Genomic DNA, 19,217 nt, shown 5'->3' on the forward strand with positions numbered 1-19,217 from the left:
TTAAGCCCCTGAGATGGTTCTTTAAACCTGAATTTCTCTAGTGGCCGTCTCATTGATCTATCTCCAGCCTCAAAGCCATCTTTCCTATTGCTCCTACCGTGGACTTTCTGAAGTGCAGATTCTGTCGTTACATTGAAAGCACTCATTGTCTCCTGACGTAAGAGCATCTTTACCATAAAATAAAATTAAAAAAGAATAAAATTCACCTCACCTAGGGCTGTGTTCCAGTCAGTGCACCAGCCGCAAAGATTTTCCACATCTTTGGTGTTTGAGATGACCCCTTGGTCTGGAATCTGTCTCCTTTCCCTCCTGTCCTCCTCTCCCATGTCTTTTCATCTTTTCAGGCTCAGTGCAATCACCATTGTTTCCTTGGGGGGCCTGTGGGTCTTTCCTGGTCTATCCGAGGGGTGTCCTGTGTCTTTTTTGTTACCACTGGGTTTTGTTGGATTTGTTCATTTGCCTGAAGAGCCTCGTATCGATTGCAAGCTCATTATTAAACAGTTCCACGTGATGGCATTGTATAAATCCCTGTCAACAAGTTCCATGTTCTAAGGTCACCCTGACACTAAGACATGTGTACCTGGATCTAAAACATGTTTTATTACTTCTTTGAAAATGATAACATGGGGACAGACTTTTCTTTAAACATCTGTCATTTTTATGTCCTTGATTTTTTTGGTTATTATGCACTATTTTCATATTTGTGGTTTTTTGGGCCTTATTAGTTCTACCATGAAACTCTTACTTTTTTTTTTTTGGGGGGGGGGTCCAGTCATGGGGCCTGAACTCTGGGCCTGGGCGCTGTCCCTCAGCTCTTCAGCTCAAGGCTAGCGCTCTATCACTTGAGCCACAGCGCCACTTCCGGCTTTTTTCTTTTTGCTTATGTGGTGCTGAGGAATCGAACCCAGGGCCTCATGCATGCAAGGCAAGTGCTTTACCACTGAGCCACCTTCCCAGCCCCGAAACTCTTACTTTTAAACTGCTTTAATTAAAACGTTTTGTAAAACAAAATCATTGTAACTAGTGCTGAGATGCCAGGACTATTATTTGGCATACCCAGTAGAGAAGGTGACTGGGTTGTCCAGTGCGGAACATTTTTGGGACTTGAAAGGAGTGTCATTAATACTTCTATTTGGGCTAACAGCAGTAAACCAAGATTGCTTCAGGCAATGTGAAAATGCATAGTCCGTCCAATTAAATTGCAACTTTTACACACACATTTATATGCACACAACATTGTTTTCATTTTATAATGTCTCATGTTGAATGCCTTATGTGTAAAATCTTTAAATGCCTTTTCTTAAGCCACATAAATAAACATCAGTTGGAAGCAGATGGCATTTCTGTGGTTCAAATAACAAAGCACAGAGCTAGACTTATAACTCTGGGGAATGCATTTCTTCTCAGATACTTTCTCACTGCTGTCTCTGGGGCCCAGAGACAGGACAGGAACATCGAGCTTCATGAGCTATTTGGCTTCATGCCAGGGACATCACAACTTTGGAATTTTTCTGGTGGGCATCAGTTTTAAGCTGCTTTTCTTTTCTTCCTCTTCTCTTGCATAGCATTGCAGGGTCCTGAAGTTCTTTTCAAGAAGCACCGAGAGGAACATCTTGTTTTGCTAACCACAGTTTAGCAACTGTGCCATTTATTGGCCTCTTGGGAAACCACATTCTTGGATCATTATGATACCAATTAATTGATTTATTTTCTACTTACAAAAGATGTTTTTTCTTTTCTTTTTTGTTTTTGCAAAAGAGATACCTTAGTTAGAAGAAATGCTGAGTTTTATGGCATGGTAGGTAACACATATCTGGACCTTAATGCTCATAGCTGAATTCAAGGTCTTTACCACGGCCTTCAGTGCTCTGCTTGACCTTGGGGCCCCAGTTCCCTTTCTAAGCTCAACTCCTCTGTTCATTTCCCATCTCCCTTCCATCCACTGCAGCTACACTGCTGACCCGGTTTCTTCAGCAGGCCAAGGAGACACGGTGGGAGAGCCTTTATATTTCCTCTTCTCTGTGTGGGAAGTGCTTTGTGTCTAGATGTTTGTGCACACCCCCCCCCCCCAGCCCACTGCTCAATGCACTTGATAAAAAAATTCCTCATAATTTCTTTCATCTAAAACTGCCCAGCCCACCCTTTAAACACACACATGCACACATACACACACACGCGCGCACACACACACGCACACGCACACACGTTCCACCCTTCGCATTAGTTATGTTACGTACTGCCATTGTTGTTGGACAATAAGAGGACCTTGGGAAGGCGTAGCCCATGAGAATAGGGACTTGACTTTTTAAGCCCCCCAAATAGCCAGGTTTTCAGTAGTAATGAAGAGGTGGATTGTGTACCGCTGGCCTGGCAGGTGGTGGTCAGTTGGGCTGAGGTAAGGTGAAGGAGAATGTGTTGTTACAAAACCTTATGATCAAATAGGATCCGTAGGTCTGGCTGGGTCTTCAGTGGTTTTTACTCTATGTATATAGACCTGCTTTTCATCTCCCCTAAGGAATGGCTCTTCAGTCAACACCTTTTGTGGATGCCTTAGGTGATAAGCTTTGGTACTTAGGCTGAAAATCATGCTGGTTATTACCATGTATTACTTTTATTGGGCATTATAGGAAATTCAGGTCTGAGACTTGGCTTTAAAGCTATATGAAGCTCATCTTTTATCTTACAAGTCACTGAAGGAGTTGTGATTTTTATTTTTTAAATTTATTTTCTTATCTTTAAGTGGTTGTACCAGGGGCTCGATTCAGCATGTTAATTTATGCACGTAATGCATCTTGATTGGCTCCGCCCCTTTCCTCTCCCCTCTCCCATCTATCCCAACCCCCTTTCCCTCCAGTTATCTAGCTCTATTTTTGTGGTCTTTGTAATTAATTCTTAATTTATAATTTGCCACAGTCTCTGGTTTTCCTCCTACCTTCTGTTTTATTTCTTCTTTTTTCATTCTAACTGCTCATTAATATGTCTACCAGAGATAAACTTGGGAAGACAGAGGAGATAAAAACCTGACTCAGACTTTGAGGTGCTGTTTTGACTCAGTGTCAAGCTACCCTGGCTCATGTGGTATTTTCTGAGTTACTGTAGAGACTGTGCTTCTTCTGACTACCTTTTAGTTTGGTTTCCTCTTAACATGAGTTCTCTTTTTAATTACTTAACATTTGCTAAATAACACGACAGTTCTGTTCATTTCTACCATGTATATCTCATCATTTATCCCACCAGCTGTAGAGAATATTTGAGGCTTAGAGGTTTGGGATTTGCCCGTTCAGAGAAGGTGAGAACACTGTGTCTTTCTCTCGGGTGGAGAGCCTCACCGTTTGCGATGGCTTTCCACCAAGCCTCCCCTTGTCCCTCCCCTCTGTGAGCACGGGATGTGATACATCTCATTTCCCTCTCCATAGCAACTGTGCTGTCCCCACAGGTCTGCTTCTCCGCAAAGGATTACTAGGGATTACTCTGAGGGTGGGGATGCTGGTTAATTCACAAAAAAGGGAATCAATGTTGTGAATGCATTTGTGAACAGTGTTCTCATTATTGCAACCGAGTTTCTAACACGTGGCCAGTAGTGGAAGGTTTATAGCTTTTTGGGAAAAACAGGCCTCTATCAAGAAGCCATTTGGTCTTGTGAATGGGAGGTGTTTTTCTCTTTTCTGTGTGTTGTTTGTTTCTCCAATGATGTTGGTATTGCTCTAGGAACAGACAGTTACCTAATGACCTGAGTGTTGCTTAAGGAACCGAATTAGTTACTTGTGAAACTAAAAAAGCTTGCCGGAGAAACCTAATATCCAGGCCCTTAGGATCCAATTAATATTTAGTCAATTTTATAAGTGTGTAGTTTTTATTGAATAGAAATGTCTTTTAAGTCATTTTTTCTGTCTAGAGAAAAATATGGCCCATGATAAAATTTTATATTGAGGTCTCACCAAAATAATTATATACTACCGTAAATAACACTTAAAAATACACATAATTAAAGTGTGTTTTCTAAATTGTGTTTTAAAAATTGTAATGTTGCTTTCGTTCAGGCATAGGTCATTAAAGTTTCCCTTAGAATTTAATACTTCAGGTTTCGAGTTTGAGCGTCAAATACACTATATCATTTTACCATTGCATCTTCATTGTTTAGGAATAGTCAAATAATTTGAATAAGAACCTGGGCCCAGGAAATTTACCACTTAACAGATGTGCAGTTCTGACTGATAATGTCACTATCCTGCAAGCATTAAACCCTAAAGGGACTTTTCTCTTGGAAGTATTAGGTTTGAATTCATGCTTGCTGGGCAGCAGGAGCTCAATCATGAGAGCCTGTGAGAGGTCTTTTGATGGCCGGTGAAGCCATTTGTGTGTGTATATGTGTACATGTGTGTGTGTGTGTATTTTTCTAAAGAATATTTCTGTGAGCCTGCCACTCAAGATGATAAAGTTTTAAATAACAGGTACAATGACAGAACCGAGCACAGAACAGGTACAGTGGCAGAACTGAGCACGGAACAGGTACAGTGGCAGAACTGAGCACGGAACAGGTACAGTGGCAGAACCGAGCACAGAACAGGTACAGTGGCAGAACCTAGCACAGAACAGGTACAGTGGCAGAACCGAGCACAGAACTGGCTGAGGACAGTTGACTAATATGTGAATTAAGAAATAGAAAATTATTATAACCAATAGAAAAGCCATAGTTCCTTGGTCTTATATGAATCAATTCATCAAATATTTAAATAGTAGAGGTTTAAATGATGGTGTTTTTTAGATCAATATTATTTAGGCAGTCATGATTAGAATTTTGATAACTTAGCAAAAAACTCCTCTCAAACCACATTGCTATAATCATAGAGTTTTATATAACTGTTCTTTTTGTTGTTGTTGTTTTGGTCATGGGGCTTGAACTCTGAGCCTGAGCGCTGTCTCTCAGCTCTTTAGCTCAAGGCGAGCACTCTACCACTTGACCCACAGCACCACTTCCGGTCTTCTGGTAGTTAATTGGAGATAAGAGTCTCATGGACTTTCTTGCCTGGGCTGGCTTTGAGCCGTGCTCCTCAGATTTCAGCCTCCTGAGTAGCTAGGATGACAGGCGTGAGCCACTGGTGCCCAGCATTATGTAACTGTTCTTATGAAAGCAGGATACACATGTATAAAGTTTTTCTAGTACTTGAAGTATGTCTTTGATTGAGACCTCAACCAAGTAAGGTATACTGTTGAGAAGTGGATTTCTCTCATGCTTGTTTTCAAAGCAGTGGGTAACTACCCTTAAGAAAACAGCATGGAAACAAATGCAGCGTATGTAAAATCACTCCAGTCCTGACATAAATCAGCTTTATAACAAGATAACGCCATAGGCTTTTAATTCAGTGCCCAGAATAAAAATGAATTACAGATTTAAATGATTGAAGAAAGTCAATTGAACCTTAAATTTGGACCAGAGAAGAGAGATGAGAGGTTGAACTAAGCAAACAAGCAAAAGGCCACAGAGACCGGGCAGCGTGGCTCCCACATGAGTTAAGGGGGCTGGGGGAGGGGGGGTGGTGGGGGGTGGTGAGGGGAGGGCGGTGGGGGAGGGGGGTGCTGAGGCTTCAGCAGGAATAATGCTGAACTGCAGTGGCACCGTCTTCTCTTCTTCCTGGACATGTCTAGGAAGAACTGGGCTTCGCATTTGAGAACCATCATTAAAGCCAACATTTTTGAGTTTTCTGTTCTCATAACCCAGATCAGCCAGCTAGCAGATACCTATTGTGATGCCATCTTTCAGTAACATCCACATTTATGCTGCTGCGTGTCTTTAATGGCCTTCTTTCTACTCTCCATGGTATGGTTCCCCCCCCCCCCCCCATACTAGGGCTTCAACTCAGGGTCTTGGTCTCCTTTAGCTTTTCTACTCAAGGCTGGTGCTGATGCTTCCACTTGAGACACACAACCACATCTGGCTTTTTAGTGATTGATTGGAAAGAAAAGTCTCAGGGGATTGATTGGTTGGCTCTGGACCTTGATCCTCACCTCTGTCTCCCGAATAGCTGGGAGCTCCAGCCTAGCTTTAGTGAGGGGCTATGGCGGATTTCCTTCCAAGTAAAATTGAGTCCAGGGATAGAAGCGTGGAAATACGCACTCATACTCACACACACACAGACACACACACTCACACACACTCACACTCACACACACACAACTCACACAGACACACAGACACAGAGACACACACTCACATACACTCACACCCACACACACTCACACACACAACACACACTCACAGACATACACTCACACACACAGACACACACAATCACACACCCTCACATATTCACACACACTCACACTCTCCTTACTCACACACACACACACGCAACACACTCACACCCACACACGCACACACTCTCCTTACTCACACAACTCACACACGCATGCACACTCACATACACTCTCCTTACACACTCCCACACACACACTCTCCTGGTCCTTTCTCCAAGGACAGCAGATGGGAGGCATTTTTGGATGACTGTTTGCCGGGACCCCGTCACTTGGCCTTCCCCTGGCTTACTGGGGTCTCTCGCCTGCACAAACATTTACGCTGCTGCTGTGGGGTGGTTTTAAAAACCACCCCGTGCTGTGGTGTGCTCCCTGAACGTTTCGGAAGCATCCCTCCCCCCTTCGCAGCGCACGCCCCTCGTCTCCAGCTGCCACGCGCGTGTGACCGCTGACCGCGTGTCCCGAGTCCCAGCCTGGTGTGAGTGGGCTCGAGCGGGCGGCCAGATCGCCGCCAGCAAGCCGGGCACTGCGGCCTCTGCCAACCCTCCTCCTCTCTGAAGGACTCCTCTGCCTCTGAGTGTTCTCAGTGTCAAGCGGGCCTCTGAGGCGCTGGACTCACCCCGTGGGACGCATCCATACTTGGACGTGCAGGCTCCACGCACACCGCGCGTGGTTTGTGGAAACGGCTTGCACGTGAGCCACGTCCGCTCCTCAGGGAGGGCCTGGAGGGTTCGAGAGAGCCCAGAGCTGGCTGCAGAGGTGCCACGCACACACCCGGGATCTTGTGCTTGGTCATTCTGTTCTAGAAATACCCGGGGACCCGAGCAGCTGCCTCTCAGCGGGCGTTTTTCTTGCTTCCTGCGAGTGTGGGGGAGTGCAGGCTGCAGTTCTACCCGGGAGGGCCTTACGCTACGGCGTCGAAGGAGACTGTAGTATGTGTTATGTATGCTTGTGTTCAGTTTCATCTTTAATAGCCTGATTTTTCTTTCTTTCTGGATTGTATTATGGACACATTTCCATCTTATTTGATCGTATTTGAAAATGTGATTTGAGATGACCCCTTGGCATGTCATAGGCGGGTCGATCTACTTTCATTTATTTCACATCATTGGATACTTAGTACCTTACAGTCATTGTGGCTGTGATCAGTGCTTTATCATTGATCATTTTGCAGAGTAATTAGGTTGAAATATGTGCATGTGTGCACATGTGTGGACTTCTGAGATTCTCCTACAGATTGTCAAATTGCTTTCTAGAAAGATTGTTCTCATTGACATTCCTTCAAAAAGTTTAAACTAATCTCAGTCTTCTTTGACCTGTCATTTTATAAAAATAATTGGAGCAATTTCCCTACAAGCTCCATTATTTTGATTACTTTTCCACTTTCCTGTTTTTCTTGTGTTTATTGACCATATATGAATGAAACCACACTATTTGCCTATTTTACTGAGACACAAGCATTACTCTCATATGGTGGAATGGCTTTCCTATCATAATTTGTAACCGTTGGCCTGGAACAAGCCATGGAGGTCTCTATTGTTTCCATTTCTTCTGCTCTACTTTGTCCATCCTGGCCAAAGTCATGGTCAGTTTCCACCTGAATTATGTGTGCCAGGACTGCAGGATTGACCAGCCTTTCCTCTGTTTACACCCGGCTTGGCTTCAGCCCGTCCTCCCCACCCCGGCCGGCACTGACCTGACTTTCCTCCTCTCACCGCTCCGTGTCCCCGAGGCTTCATCCTCGGCAAGGTGCCCCCTCCACACAGCTGCACTGGGCGTTTTGATCCGACCCTCACATCGGCCTGCTCCTTTGTCGGAGACTGAAGACAGTAGTCATTAATGGACTCAGTTTGGCAAGTCGCGTTTGGAGCCGTTGGCTGCATACTCTAGGTGGGCACGCAAGTGGCATGCATTATTTCTAGAGCTTTACAAAACTATGTGCCCTTGCAATCTGTTTAAAAGTTCAGGTGGTCTCTTGGTGGTTCATGGGAAGGATCCTGCTCGAAGGGGTGAGGCTGCAGGCTCCGAGTCGAAGCCATGGCGCACTGTTTATGATGCGGTCTTGGCCGAGTTACCTACGCTGTTTGTGCTTTGCTCTTCCCCAGGCAGCGCATAATTAGATGGGTTTCTTCGGATTGTTACCCGTCTGCGAGTCACTCCTCCTCACCCTCTTCTCCAGCTGTGTCTCCCTGGGATTTCAAGTGCCAGCTCTGCAGAGCAGGTCTGGACAGCATCTCGGTTCCCGCTCTGCTTCCAGGGCATAGCTCTGCCGGTTTTGAGGTGGAGTTGCCAGCAGATGGTGGCTTGGGGGTCTGTTCCCTCACCCTCTTGTTCGTTACAGGAATTCAACCTGCTGTGCCATTGTTTTAGAGTTGTAGCGAGTATCTTCCGTAACATATCATAATGTGGCTCTGCTTCTTTTTTGTTTACAGTCTAGTGTTCCAAAGACCGTGTTAACATTCAGACCTGTTTTCTTGACAGCTGGCAAACTTCCCCAGACTTTGTGAGGAAACAGAAAGAATTGTGGCTAACCACATTCGCGATCGTGAAGGGAAGACCAAAGACCAGGTAAGAGGGCTCCCTGGCGGCAGGCTCTGTGGGAGGGGGAGTTCCGCCTGCACCGCGGGTCTCCACGCCTGGAAAAAGATCGGTACAGTTATTTCTGCTTACTTCGACACGAATTATAGACAGTGTAACTATTCTAATATTTTGTCCAGGCCAAAATGTAAAAAAAAAAAAAAGGAACATTTAGAAGAGTGAAATTTGAATGCAGTGGTAGGATTTCTACTACTTTTTTCTTCCGTCTTCCATGAAAATCACATGCAGCAAGCTTAGCATTTATATGACCTTGTAATGATGTTTAATGGCCCCAGGGTTTGCATTCATGGCCTTGTGCTTCGGCTGGCTCTGATGGCACTATCCCATTTGAGCCATTCCTCCAGCTGGGCTTCTTTTTGCTTATTTTGGAGATGGGGTCTTACAGACTGTTCTGGCTGGGCTGGCTTGGAATACTGACATTACAGGGCCCAGCCGCCCAAGTAGCTAGGATAAGAGGCGTGAGCCGCCACCTCCGGGCCCCGTGGCTCCCAGCTCTGAACGAGCGCACGCGCAGGAGCCAAAATGTTACACAAAACAAGTCAACGCGACAGGAACAGCTTTCTGTCAGCATATCCATAGAAGCCCTGATTGAAAACCGCATTCAAGAAGTGATCTCTTAAACATTTCTATTTTTAAGTGTATGTCATTTGCAAGGAGCAGCCATGAAATTGTCTTCTAAACTTTTATGTTCTGGACACATGATTTTTTTTTTTTTTTTTTTTTTGGGTCCGATCGTGGGCCTGGGCGCTGTCCCTCAGCTCTTCAGCTCAAGGCTAGCGCTCTACCACTTGAGCCACAGCGCCACTTCCGGCTTTTTTCTTTTTGCTTATGTGGTGCTGGGGAATCGAACCCAGGGCCTCAGGCATGCAAGGCAAGCGCTCTACCACTGAGCCACCTTCCCAGCCCCATGGACACATGATTTTTAAGTGAGGCTAATTCACTGAAAACATGAAGGACTGTGTAAAAAATACTGTTGCATTCAAGTGGTCTTTCCACAGTAGCGAGGCCTTGGGATCCTCCTCCCTTTGGCAGCATAGCTGCTCATGTGGTGCTGGTGGGGCAGCCTTGACTCCACAGAGCCGCAGCTGCCCTTGTGCCGCTCATGCGCGGCCTTGGACTGTTTTCTGCTGTACAGGTGTTGGGATGTTGGCCTCCATGAGTTAGTTTTTCAAGCTTCCGTGAATCTCAGAGGAGCTGAGAGGAGGAAGGGAGCGATAGAGCAAAGGAAGCAAAACCATCAAGAAAGGAAAAGAAACCCATGATGGAAAGAGGGATGCGCACACAGAGACAGGCCACGAGGCCTCGAGGTGGAGGCCTGCGGATGGGAGGCCACGGGGGGGGGGGGGGGGGAGAGCCCCGTGCGCGGCGTGGTGGCCACCGCTGCTCGGCTTGAGCCGCAGGGCTCTCGCTTCCTCTTCTGATCGCCGCGTCGGTAATACTCACTTCTCTACCGTGCACACTCCCATAGCTAACAGGAAGTAGAAAAGCAGACTCAGGAGAGAACATACATACCCGTGCAGTGACAGCAAGCCTGCGCAGGATACAGAACCCAAACAAGTGGTCTTCCCATGCCTGCTGCCCTGGCATTGCTGGACTGTAAAACCCAGGTTCTTAAAGATAGACTGCATACTTGACCTTGAGTAAACCAGCTATTGTTTAATATGCAAATGACGATAGGAACGATTTAGCTCTTAGGGATGCAACGTAAAATTAATATTGAGGAAGTCGTCTGATTATTATTTGACTATCCCTAAATCGGTTGACGTCTTCGCAGAGGTTTTGTCTTTACTAAAATGACAAATGCAGATGTACAGTGCCGTCTGAAGTAACGCAGTCTCAGAGCACAATTTATTGGTGGCTGGCAGCAGTATGGTTATGGTGACTTGTTGTGACTTCAACTAGACAGTGGTGTCTTGTAGAGTGATTAGGATAAGAGTGGTTTCCTTCAAGCTGGGATTTGGTTGTTCTTCTCAGGCTAAGAGCCAGGCCCGTTCCTGGGCTCCAGGTCAAGTCCTAAATCACATACACGCTCTTGCTTTTGTCTGTCCTCAGTATGCTGGGAAAATATGCAGGGGTGGAGAACCACTCAGGGTTACTCGGAGGCAGCCAGGGTTCTTACCAGCCAGGATGGCTGTGGTCGCGTCGGGGGGATACTGGCGGCATTGCTAACATGGTGGACTTGGAATTCAGAGAGCTTGACTTTGAGTCCAAGCTCTACCATTTAATTTTTAGGGAACCTCTGACCAGCTCTCCAGTTCTCACCCTTCATCCTTAGAATAGTGAGGGTAGTTAACACACAGTCATTTTGTGAAGATGAAATGAAGCAATTTAAGTATAGATCACGGCTCTTAATTAATTTCCATTGTACCTGGTGTTGTCCTTCAAAATGGTATGATCCATGCACATATGAGGAAGAGCTGCCTTATTCTGGGGAGACTGTCTTCCATCTCTGACTATGGTGTGTTAATTAATCCATCCTCCCGTCCAGGGATTAGGAACGGGACAGTTGTTGAAAGGGAATCGGAGTGAAGCCCTGCTTGCTCTGACAGCTATCAGCTGCCTCCAGAAGCATGTCACTCTGGGTAGATCTCCCATTTGAATTCTGGACTCTGGGCTGTGTGTACTTGAGAAGCATCTGCTCAGACAGTGATCTGTTTCCTAATGCTTCTATGAACTCCGAATCCCTTTAAGGCATTCTTACAGCCCCCTCCCCCCTTTTAAAGAAAACAAAAGACAAATTATTAACTACTTCTCAGGAAACTATGGCAGATCCTTCAAAGTTCAACATAGGAAATCACACGCCTGTGAGTTGTTTTTCTTAGAAGGGTTTGGAGCATCTATGTGCACCGAGCCTTCTTCTTGTTTCCATACATGGAGCTGCATGTTGAAGTGGTTGATGTTGAGGGTGATTACTGCTATCAGGAGGAGCTTTACTGGTTTTCAATTAAATCTCCAGTAACTGTGCCTGAAATCACAGGGAGAAACTCTGAGAAAGTGAGAAATGAGGGGGGAAAAATAGTGTTTTCTTTCTTAGCCGCACATGTGACCTGGCCCCTTTCCTAGGGTGCACGCAGACTCCCAGTTTCCAGGAATATGAATGAAAACAGCCATCACTTTTTATGTGTTCTTTCCCTGTTTTCCTACCCTGCAGTCCAAGTTACTGTGTGTGAGTGGCCAAGTTTCTTGTGACAACCTTTGGTTGGTGGTGTTGAGAATTATGTAGACACGTCTTCCTTATGTTGGCGGTAACTTATTGGTATTTAAATATTACAGTGTATAAAATCCTGGCCAAATAGTTTAGGGAACATAATATTTACCAGAATCTTATTTTATTGTTGGGAGAAGAGAGACAATATTATAACCGAGCTAATGATAATTATTCCTCCCAACTCTTTAGTTTTCTCCAAGAGCTAAAATTATATCCAGTAATATGACAAAAGTATGGACTTACTGATCCAGCAGTCCCCATATCTTGCCTTTATTTTTAGCAGTGGGAATGGATTCAGGGTTTTTAGGGAAAGTTCTGTTGTAACTCTCAGCAGGAACCTGTCAGATGATGCCTGATATGGCCGTGAGGCCTCAGAGTCTCATAGCAGGAGCTAGCGGATACGAATTAATAACAAGTGGCCACATACTAGTTACATGGGAATAAATGGATGCCTTTAAAACCAACTGTTGTTGAAGCTTGGCAGATACAACATTAGAGCTGAGGCATTATTGAGCACTATTATGTGTAATGCGCTGGGGTCTGGAAATAAAATGGGGACTAAGAGTCGCACTGTTCCTGTCTGCTCTTGTCCTGCAGTCCTAGAGGGAAGGAAATACCAAACAGAAAGTTAGAGAAGTATTAACTACATTTCTGGGAAACACCAAAACAACAACAACATAAAACTCAGAGTATAACACATGTGCTATGATCTGGAGACAGAGTCACAGCACAGCTCCTGGCCGTGGGTGGGAGGAAGGGTGATTGGTGGTGGTTTTTCCAAGGAAGCGCCGCTGGGAAGTGTGGGATGAGTACGTCAGAGAGCGAGCTCTTCCTGTCGTGACTCTGGTGAAGGTACACATCATGTGACGTTAGCCATTGGAGAGGAGAGCTGCCTGTTCAATTCATTTGTCCCTTCATTGATTGGATTATTTGCTCTTTAGGTGTCCGTTTTTTCAGCTCTTTATTTATGCTCAGTACGAATTCCTTATCAGAGGAATCAGAGGAATCGGTGGCACAGATACTTTCCCCATTCTGAAGGTTATCTTCTCGCTCTGCTCATTTCCCCCTCTGTGCTGTGCAGCAGCATTTCAATCTTAGGCGACTCCACTGGCCGGTTCTTACTCTTTCCTATCGGAAGCCATTGCCTCTGCCTGTTTCAGCAATGCAGGGTCGGCCCGCTCTGTTGGATGAGGCTCTGACAAGCCCAGGACTTCCGGCGGTGGAGTGTTGTGCGGCCGCTCAGGCGCGGCAGCTCAGCAGTCATCCTGGGCTCCGGGGATGTCTCTCTGCTTTACAAAAAGTAGGGCAAAAGTGAAGATAATTTTCCTAAGCAAAACATAGGCACAAAATGTGTTCAAGGGATAAAGCAAGACTTGAGGTTTGTTGAGAAGGTGGTATGTGTTGAGTGAACGTGGGAAAGCCTTACGAGAAACGGGACTCGAGTGTGTGCGGCGCAGTCCCAGCCTGAGCCGTCTGGAGTGTCCACAGTGTTTGTACAGAGCGGTCTCCTTCGCACCCCAAAGTGCTCATCATCGTCATTGCAAGCTCACTGAACAGAGCCAAAGGGTGGTGTCCTGGAGGCGTTTAGACGCCATTCTCCTATGTTTTTCCCTGTCAACAAGTCCTAGCATGCTAGGAAAAGCGAGATATCAGAGTAAAAGCAGGAAGAGGAGCTAAGTGGTGAAGATCTCTGAAAAGAAACCCTTTCTTTTTCTGGGCTTGTTTGTGGTCCCCTGTTGTTCCCGCAGGCCCTGATGTGGGGCCTGGGACACAATGATGGTCTCCGTACCAGACATGTAAACGTAACCATCACCTCTCTGCTCTGAGTACTGCTAAGGATTCCAGCGGAAGGTGGCGGAGGACAGTGAGTGCTAACACCGATGGAAAGGAGGGAGATGTAGCTGCTGTTTTCCTGTTAAATAAAGTCAGGCCTTCCTTGCCAAGGCTAGTCTGGCGCTTGCTGTGTGTCTAGGCTGATCTCAAACTCTCAGTCTACTGCCTTTGTTTCTTGGGTGGTTTGCGCCGCCTGCCCAGCGTGGTTACTGTTTTGGTTTGATAATGAGGCTGCCGACGTGAAGGAGGCTCCACATTTGCTCACAGACAGCGTGTCTGAGTTGGTTGATGAGGAGCTTCTCCTGGTTACCTAGAGTGAGCTTAAAGAGGAGAGAAAGGAGAGGAAAACAAGAGCTCACACAGCAGACACATGCGTGGCCTTCGTCTGGACATCATGGCTACATTTTAGGGGATTAGCGTCATTCTAGGCTCTGTTAGCAGAGTCCTCACACTTACCTTCCTGCTGACTCAGAGTCTAAAGTATGACTAATGAACAAAAGTCATGTGACTGGGTTCTCATCAGGAGACACTCTAGAAATTAAATACTGATAATTCATAGGCAAGTACTGAAATGAACGTCTGGAAAATTTTAAGATGAATTGTCACAGCAGTGTTTGTGTTTGTTTGATTTCTAGGTGCTGCTGTTGATTGACATTCAAGTCTCCTACATCAACACCAACCATGAAGACTTCATTGGCTTTGCAAAGTAAGCATGGGGAACACTTGATGCCACGTGCATTCCTCTCGCTGGTTTGTCTGCCACACACACTGTGAATTTCTACTACACTCCGCCACCTTCGGACAGGACAGCGTCTGTCCTCCCTAGCCTTGGTCAGTCACTGTCCGCTTGATAAAGCTCTATATTGGCTTTATTATGCAGCACGCAGGGCCCCCTGTGCTGTAGACCCTCACTGTTGTTATATGACCCACAGCTTACTTGCACTCCCGTCAATAAGGAGAATAGATGCACCTTAAAAAGTGTTGGGTGGGTGAGAACGTGGGAAAGGGTGACCTTCACTGAGAGAAACTCATAGCCGGGTGTGGTGGCACATGCCTGTAGTCCTAGCTACTCAGGAGACTGAGATCCTGCCAGTCTAGGCAGGAAAGTCTGTAAGGCTCTTATCTCCAATAAACCACTCAGAAAACGGGGAGTGGCGCTGGGGCTCAAGTGGTAGAGCGCTAGCCTTGAGCTGAAGAGCTGAGGGACAGTGCCCAGGCCCAGAGTTCAAGACACACAACTGACAAAATAAAAAGGATAAACTCATAAACTGCTTTGTTAAGTGGCAAGTCCTCTGCACAACTACCTAAAGATAATAAGTTTTAAAAAAGAAAAACATTTCAAGGAAGAATTCCTCACATTAATTTGAAATATTAAGTACAATCTACAAGTTCTAAGTCAATTAGACTTTCTTAAATCGGAACATAGAGGCCTTAAAAGATCCTAACTAGACTCAGATATAATCTGTTAGGATGAACATTTTTTAGTAAAAATTTCTCTTTTTCATGTAATTTATATATACATCTCTCTATTGCTATTCCTCACAGTAATTAGCACATAGACATTATAGCTAGTTATTTTTGGTCAATTATTGATCATGTGATGTTTGTAAGACACTGAACTCCTGGCTGGTTGTCAGAACTTGTTATATTAAAAAAAAATCTCATTTCTAACTCTTAAAATGAGTGCAAGTGGTTTAAACTTCAAGTGCAGACTACTTTATATTAAAGATAAAATATGAGCCTAGGAGTTTTACTTGAACTCTCTATTTAAGAGTAGGGACAATTAAAAAATAAGGCACAACAAACAGATTGTCAAACTAATTGGTTTTTATTACATCCTAACTTAGAAGATACAGGTCTGTAGACCACAGCGATGTAAACAAAATGGTAGCCTGAGAAGTTTCTAGACCTTTCTGGTCGGGGAGTGTCCCATTTACCTAACAGAAAATGATCTCATTCTCTAGTCTCTAGATGGCGTCAGTCTATTTGGCATTCAGTGTCTCCTTCTGTCAAGGAGTAGCTTAGATTTCTCTCACGTATTATTAGTAAACGTGTTAGCAAATAGTGGTGAATATTTTTCTCTTGTCTAATTGTCCTTTTAGCCAAGCTGCCTACTCCGGCCAGGTTTCTGCTACACAGGTGCTTCCCGTACACCTGCCCTGCCTGTCTCCACGACTGTGCTTCACATACACCTGCCCTGCCTCAGTCTCCACGACTGTGCTTCCCGTACACCTGCCCTGCCTCAGTCTCCACGACTGTGCTTCCCGTACACCTGCCCTGCCTCAGTCTCCACGACTGTGCTTCCCGTACACCTGCCCTGCCTCAGTCTCCACGACTGTGCTTCACGTACACCTGCCCTGCCTGTCTCCACGACTGTGCTTCACATACACCTGCCCTGCCTCAGTCTCCATGACTGTGCTTCACATACACCTGCCCTGCCTCAGTCTCCACGACTGTGCTTCACATACACCTGCCCTGCCTCAGTCTCCACGACTGTGCTTCACATACACCTGCCCTGCCTCAGTCTCCACGACTGTGCTTCACGTACACCTGCCCTGCCTCAGTCTCCACGACTGTGCTTCACGTACACCTGCCCTGCCTCAGTCTCCACGACTGTGCTTCACATACACCTGCCCTGCCTCAGATTCCACGACTGTGCTTCACATACACCTGCCCTGCCTCAGTCTCCACGACTGTGCTTCACGTACACCTGCCCTGCCTCAGTTTCCATGACTGTGCTTCACGTACACCTGCCCTCTCTCCCAGCCCCCGTGGCGCTTGCCGTTTGGATTGCCCATTCTCCTTCATAAAATTACACAGACCACAGACACTACGTCTGGAAAGATCTGAGAATTTCTTACAGATCTTCCAGTGGTCAGTGAGCTCCACGTAGCCTGGGCCACACTGCCTCCATGCGTTCCATTTGAAATGGTAGGAGTACTGACTGCTCTTCACGGTGTTTTCCTTCTGGCTTACAAATATCAGGTTTTTCCTCAAAAGGGCCGATGTAGTTGCAAGCATGACGCAAAGTCTTTAAAGTTACAGGGATGTTGCTGGCTGCCTTGTTGAGTTTGAGGGGGCCGGTGGAGCAGGCATCTCCTCCCTTTGGAAAGTGTACCACGAATCTAACCAGTATCCTGCTTTTAATCTTACCCTTTAAAAATATTCTTTTTCCTGGGACTGGGAAAGTGGCTCAGTGGTAGAGCCCCTGCCTTGCATGCATGAGGCCCTGGGTTCGATTCCTCAGCACCACATAAGCAAAAAACTGGAAGTGGTGCTGTGGCTCAAGTGGTAGAGCGCTAACCTTGAGCTGAAGAGCTGAGGGACAGCGCCCAGGCCCAGAGTTCAGGCCCCATGACCGGACCCCCCCCCTCAAAAAAAATTCTTTTTCCTTGATCTCTCCCTCTCTCTGTCCCTCCTCCTATCCCTCCCTACCTCCCTCCCTCCCTCCCTTCCTCCCTTCCTCCCTTCCTTGCTTCTCTCGCTCCCTTCCTTCCTTCCTCCCTCCCTCCCTCCCTCTCTTCCTTCCTTCCTTCCTTCCTCTCTTCCTGCTTCCTTCTCTCCTCCCTTCTTTCCTTCCTTCTGTCCTTCCCTCCCTCCCTCCCTCCCACCTTCCCTCCTTCCTTCCTTCCTTCCTTCCCACCTTCTCTCCCTCCCTCCCTTATTTCCCTCCCTCTTTTCCCTTCCTTCCCCTCCTCTCTTTCTCCATCACTTTCTTTCCTTTTTTTCTCTTTTGATGGGCTAGAGTTTATCCCCCCTATAAATAAATTTCAATATTTTCTACTTCAGAAACTGTAAGTTTACTAGGTTTTCAAAGGCACATCGATTTTAAAAAAAATGTAATACTTTCAAACATGGTTTTCTGATGTGTTTTCCTGTGCTTCCTTTAACTACCCCCATGATATTTGGGAGAAAAAGAATTGTTAACTCTGTTCTAGAAATCCAGCAATTCTTACCTCTCATCTTGCTAAGCTTTCTGTTAAAGGACTGGTCTGTAGTTAGCAGTTTGCTTGTTTTCCCAGGATTTTGGCAGGGCATTTTAGCCTTTCCGTGTGTGTGTGTGTGTGTGTGTGTGTGTGTGTGTGTGTGTGTGTGTGTGTAGTGTATCAAATGAAACACATAATGCCTGTTGATATTTTCAGAAGACAGTCGTTCTATGGAAACTCGTTAGTCTGCTGCCTCTCTAGTTTTCTCCTCTTTCTTCTTCCCCTCCTCCTCCCCCTCTTCCTTCCTGTACACACATACAGACCCAAGAATGTTGCCTAGATGTACTATTTTACTTCATAAGGAAATGCATAGCAACTTACATAAGATTGCTACTGGAATATTCTAGTTGCTCATACTGTTTCCAAAGATGATAGGTTTTGTGAGCATATTGTTAGTGTACATGTCCATGGAGGTCAGCATATTGTTAGTGTACACGCTCATGGAGGTCGGCGTATTGTTAGTGTACATGTTCATGGAGGTCGGCGTATTGTTAGTGTACGTGTCCATGGAGGTCGGCATATTGTTAGTGTACGTGTCCATGGAGGTCAGCATATTGTTAGTGTACATGTCCATGGAGGTCAGCATATTGTTAGTGTACACGCTCATGGAGGTCGGCGTATTGTTAGTGTACATGTCCATGGAGGTCGGAGTATTGTTAGTGTACATGTCCATGGAAGTTGGCGTATTGTTAGTGTACGTGTCCATGGAGGTCGGCATATTGTTAGTGTACGTGTCCATGGAGGTCAGCATATTGTTAGTGTACGTGTCCATGGAGGTCAGCATATTGTTAGTGTACACGCTCATGGAGGTCGGCGTATTGTTAGTGTACATGTCCATGGAGGTCGGAGTATTGTTAGTGTACATGTCCATGGAAGTTGGCGTATTGTTAGTGTACGTGTCCATGGAGGTTGGCGTATTGTTAGTGTACGTGTTCATGGAGGTCGGCGTATTGTTAGTGTACGTGTCCATGGAGGTCGGCGTATTGTTAGTGTACGTGTCCATGGAGGTCGGCGTATTGTTAGTGTACGTGTCCATGGAGGTCGGCGTATTGTTAGTGTACGTGTCCATGGAGGTCGGCGTATTGTTAGTGTACGTGTCCATGGAGGTCGGCGTATTGTTAGTGTACGTGTCCATGGAGGTCGGCCTATTGTTAGTGTATGTGTCCATGGAGGTCGGCATATTGTTAGTGTACGTGTCCATGGAGGTCGGCAGCATCTTCCAGTCTCTCCTTCCAGCCTGCTCGGATCAAACCCACCTCCCTTTGGCAATACGCTAGTAGTCACTCTGGACGATAATGTTGTGTACTAAGACTCAGAGGTAAACGTTCTTTCCATTTGTG

At 45.9% G+C, this 19,217-nt stretch overlaps 1 protein-coding gene across 5 annotated transcripts in view; it reads left to right on the forward strand.

Annotated features, from left to right (window-relative positions):
• Dnm3 (dynamin 3) overlaps window positions 1-19,217 on the forward strand; it is a 448,226-nt gene that overhangs the window by 129,403 nt on the left and 299,606 nt on the right. For all 5 annotated transcript variants that reach the window (XM_042674266.1, XM_042674267.1, XM_042674269.1 and 2 more), the window contains exons 11-12: window positions 8,734-8,820; window positions 14,527-14,597. In XM_042674266.1, the coding sequence (XP_042530200.1) occupies window positions 8,734-8,820; window positions 14,527-14,597 (158 nt within the window). The remainder of the gene's footprint in view (window positions 1-8,733; window positions 8,821-14,526; window positions 14,598-19,217) is intronic.

Source organism: Dipodomys spectabilis, unplaced genomic scaffold (assembly GCF_019054845.1).
Source record: "Dipodomys spectabilis isolate Male_0828 unplaced genomic scaffold, ASM1905484v1 ptg000019l, whole genome shotgun sequence".
NCBI classification, from domain to species: Eukaryota; Metazoa; Chordata; class Mammalia; order Rodentia; family Heteromyidae; genus Dipodomys; species Dipodomys spectabilis.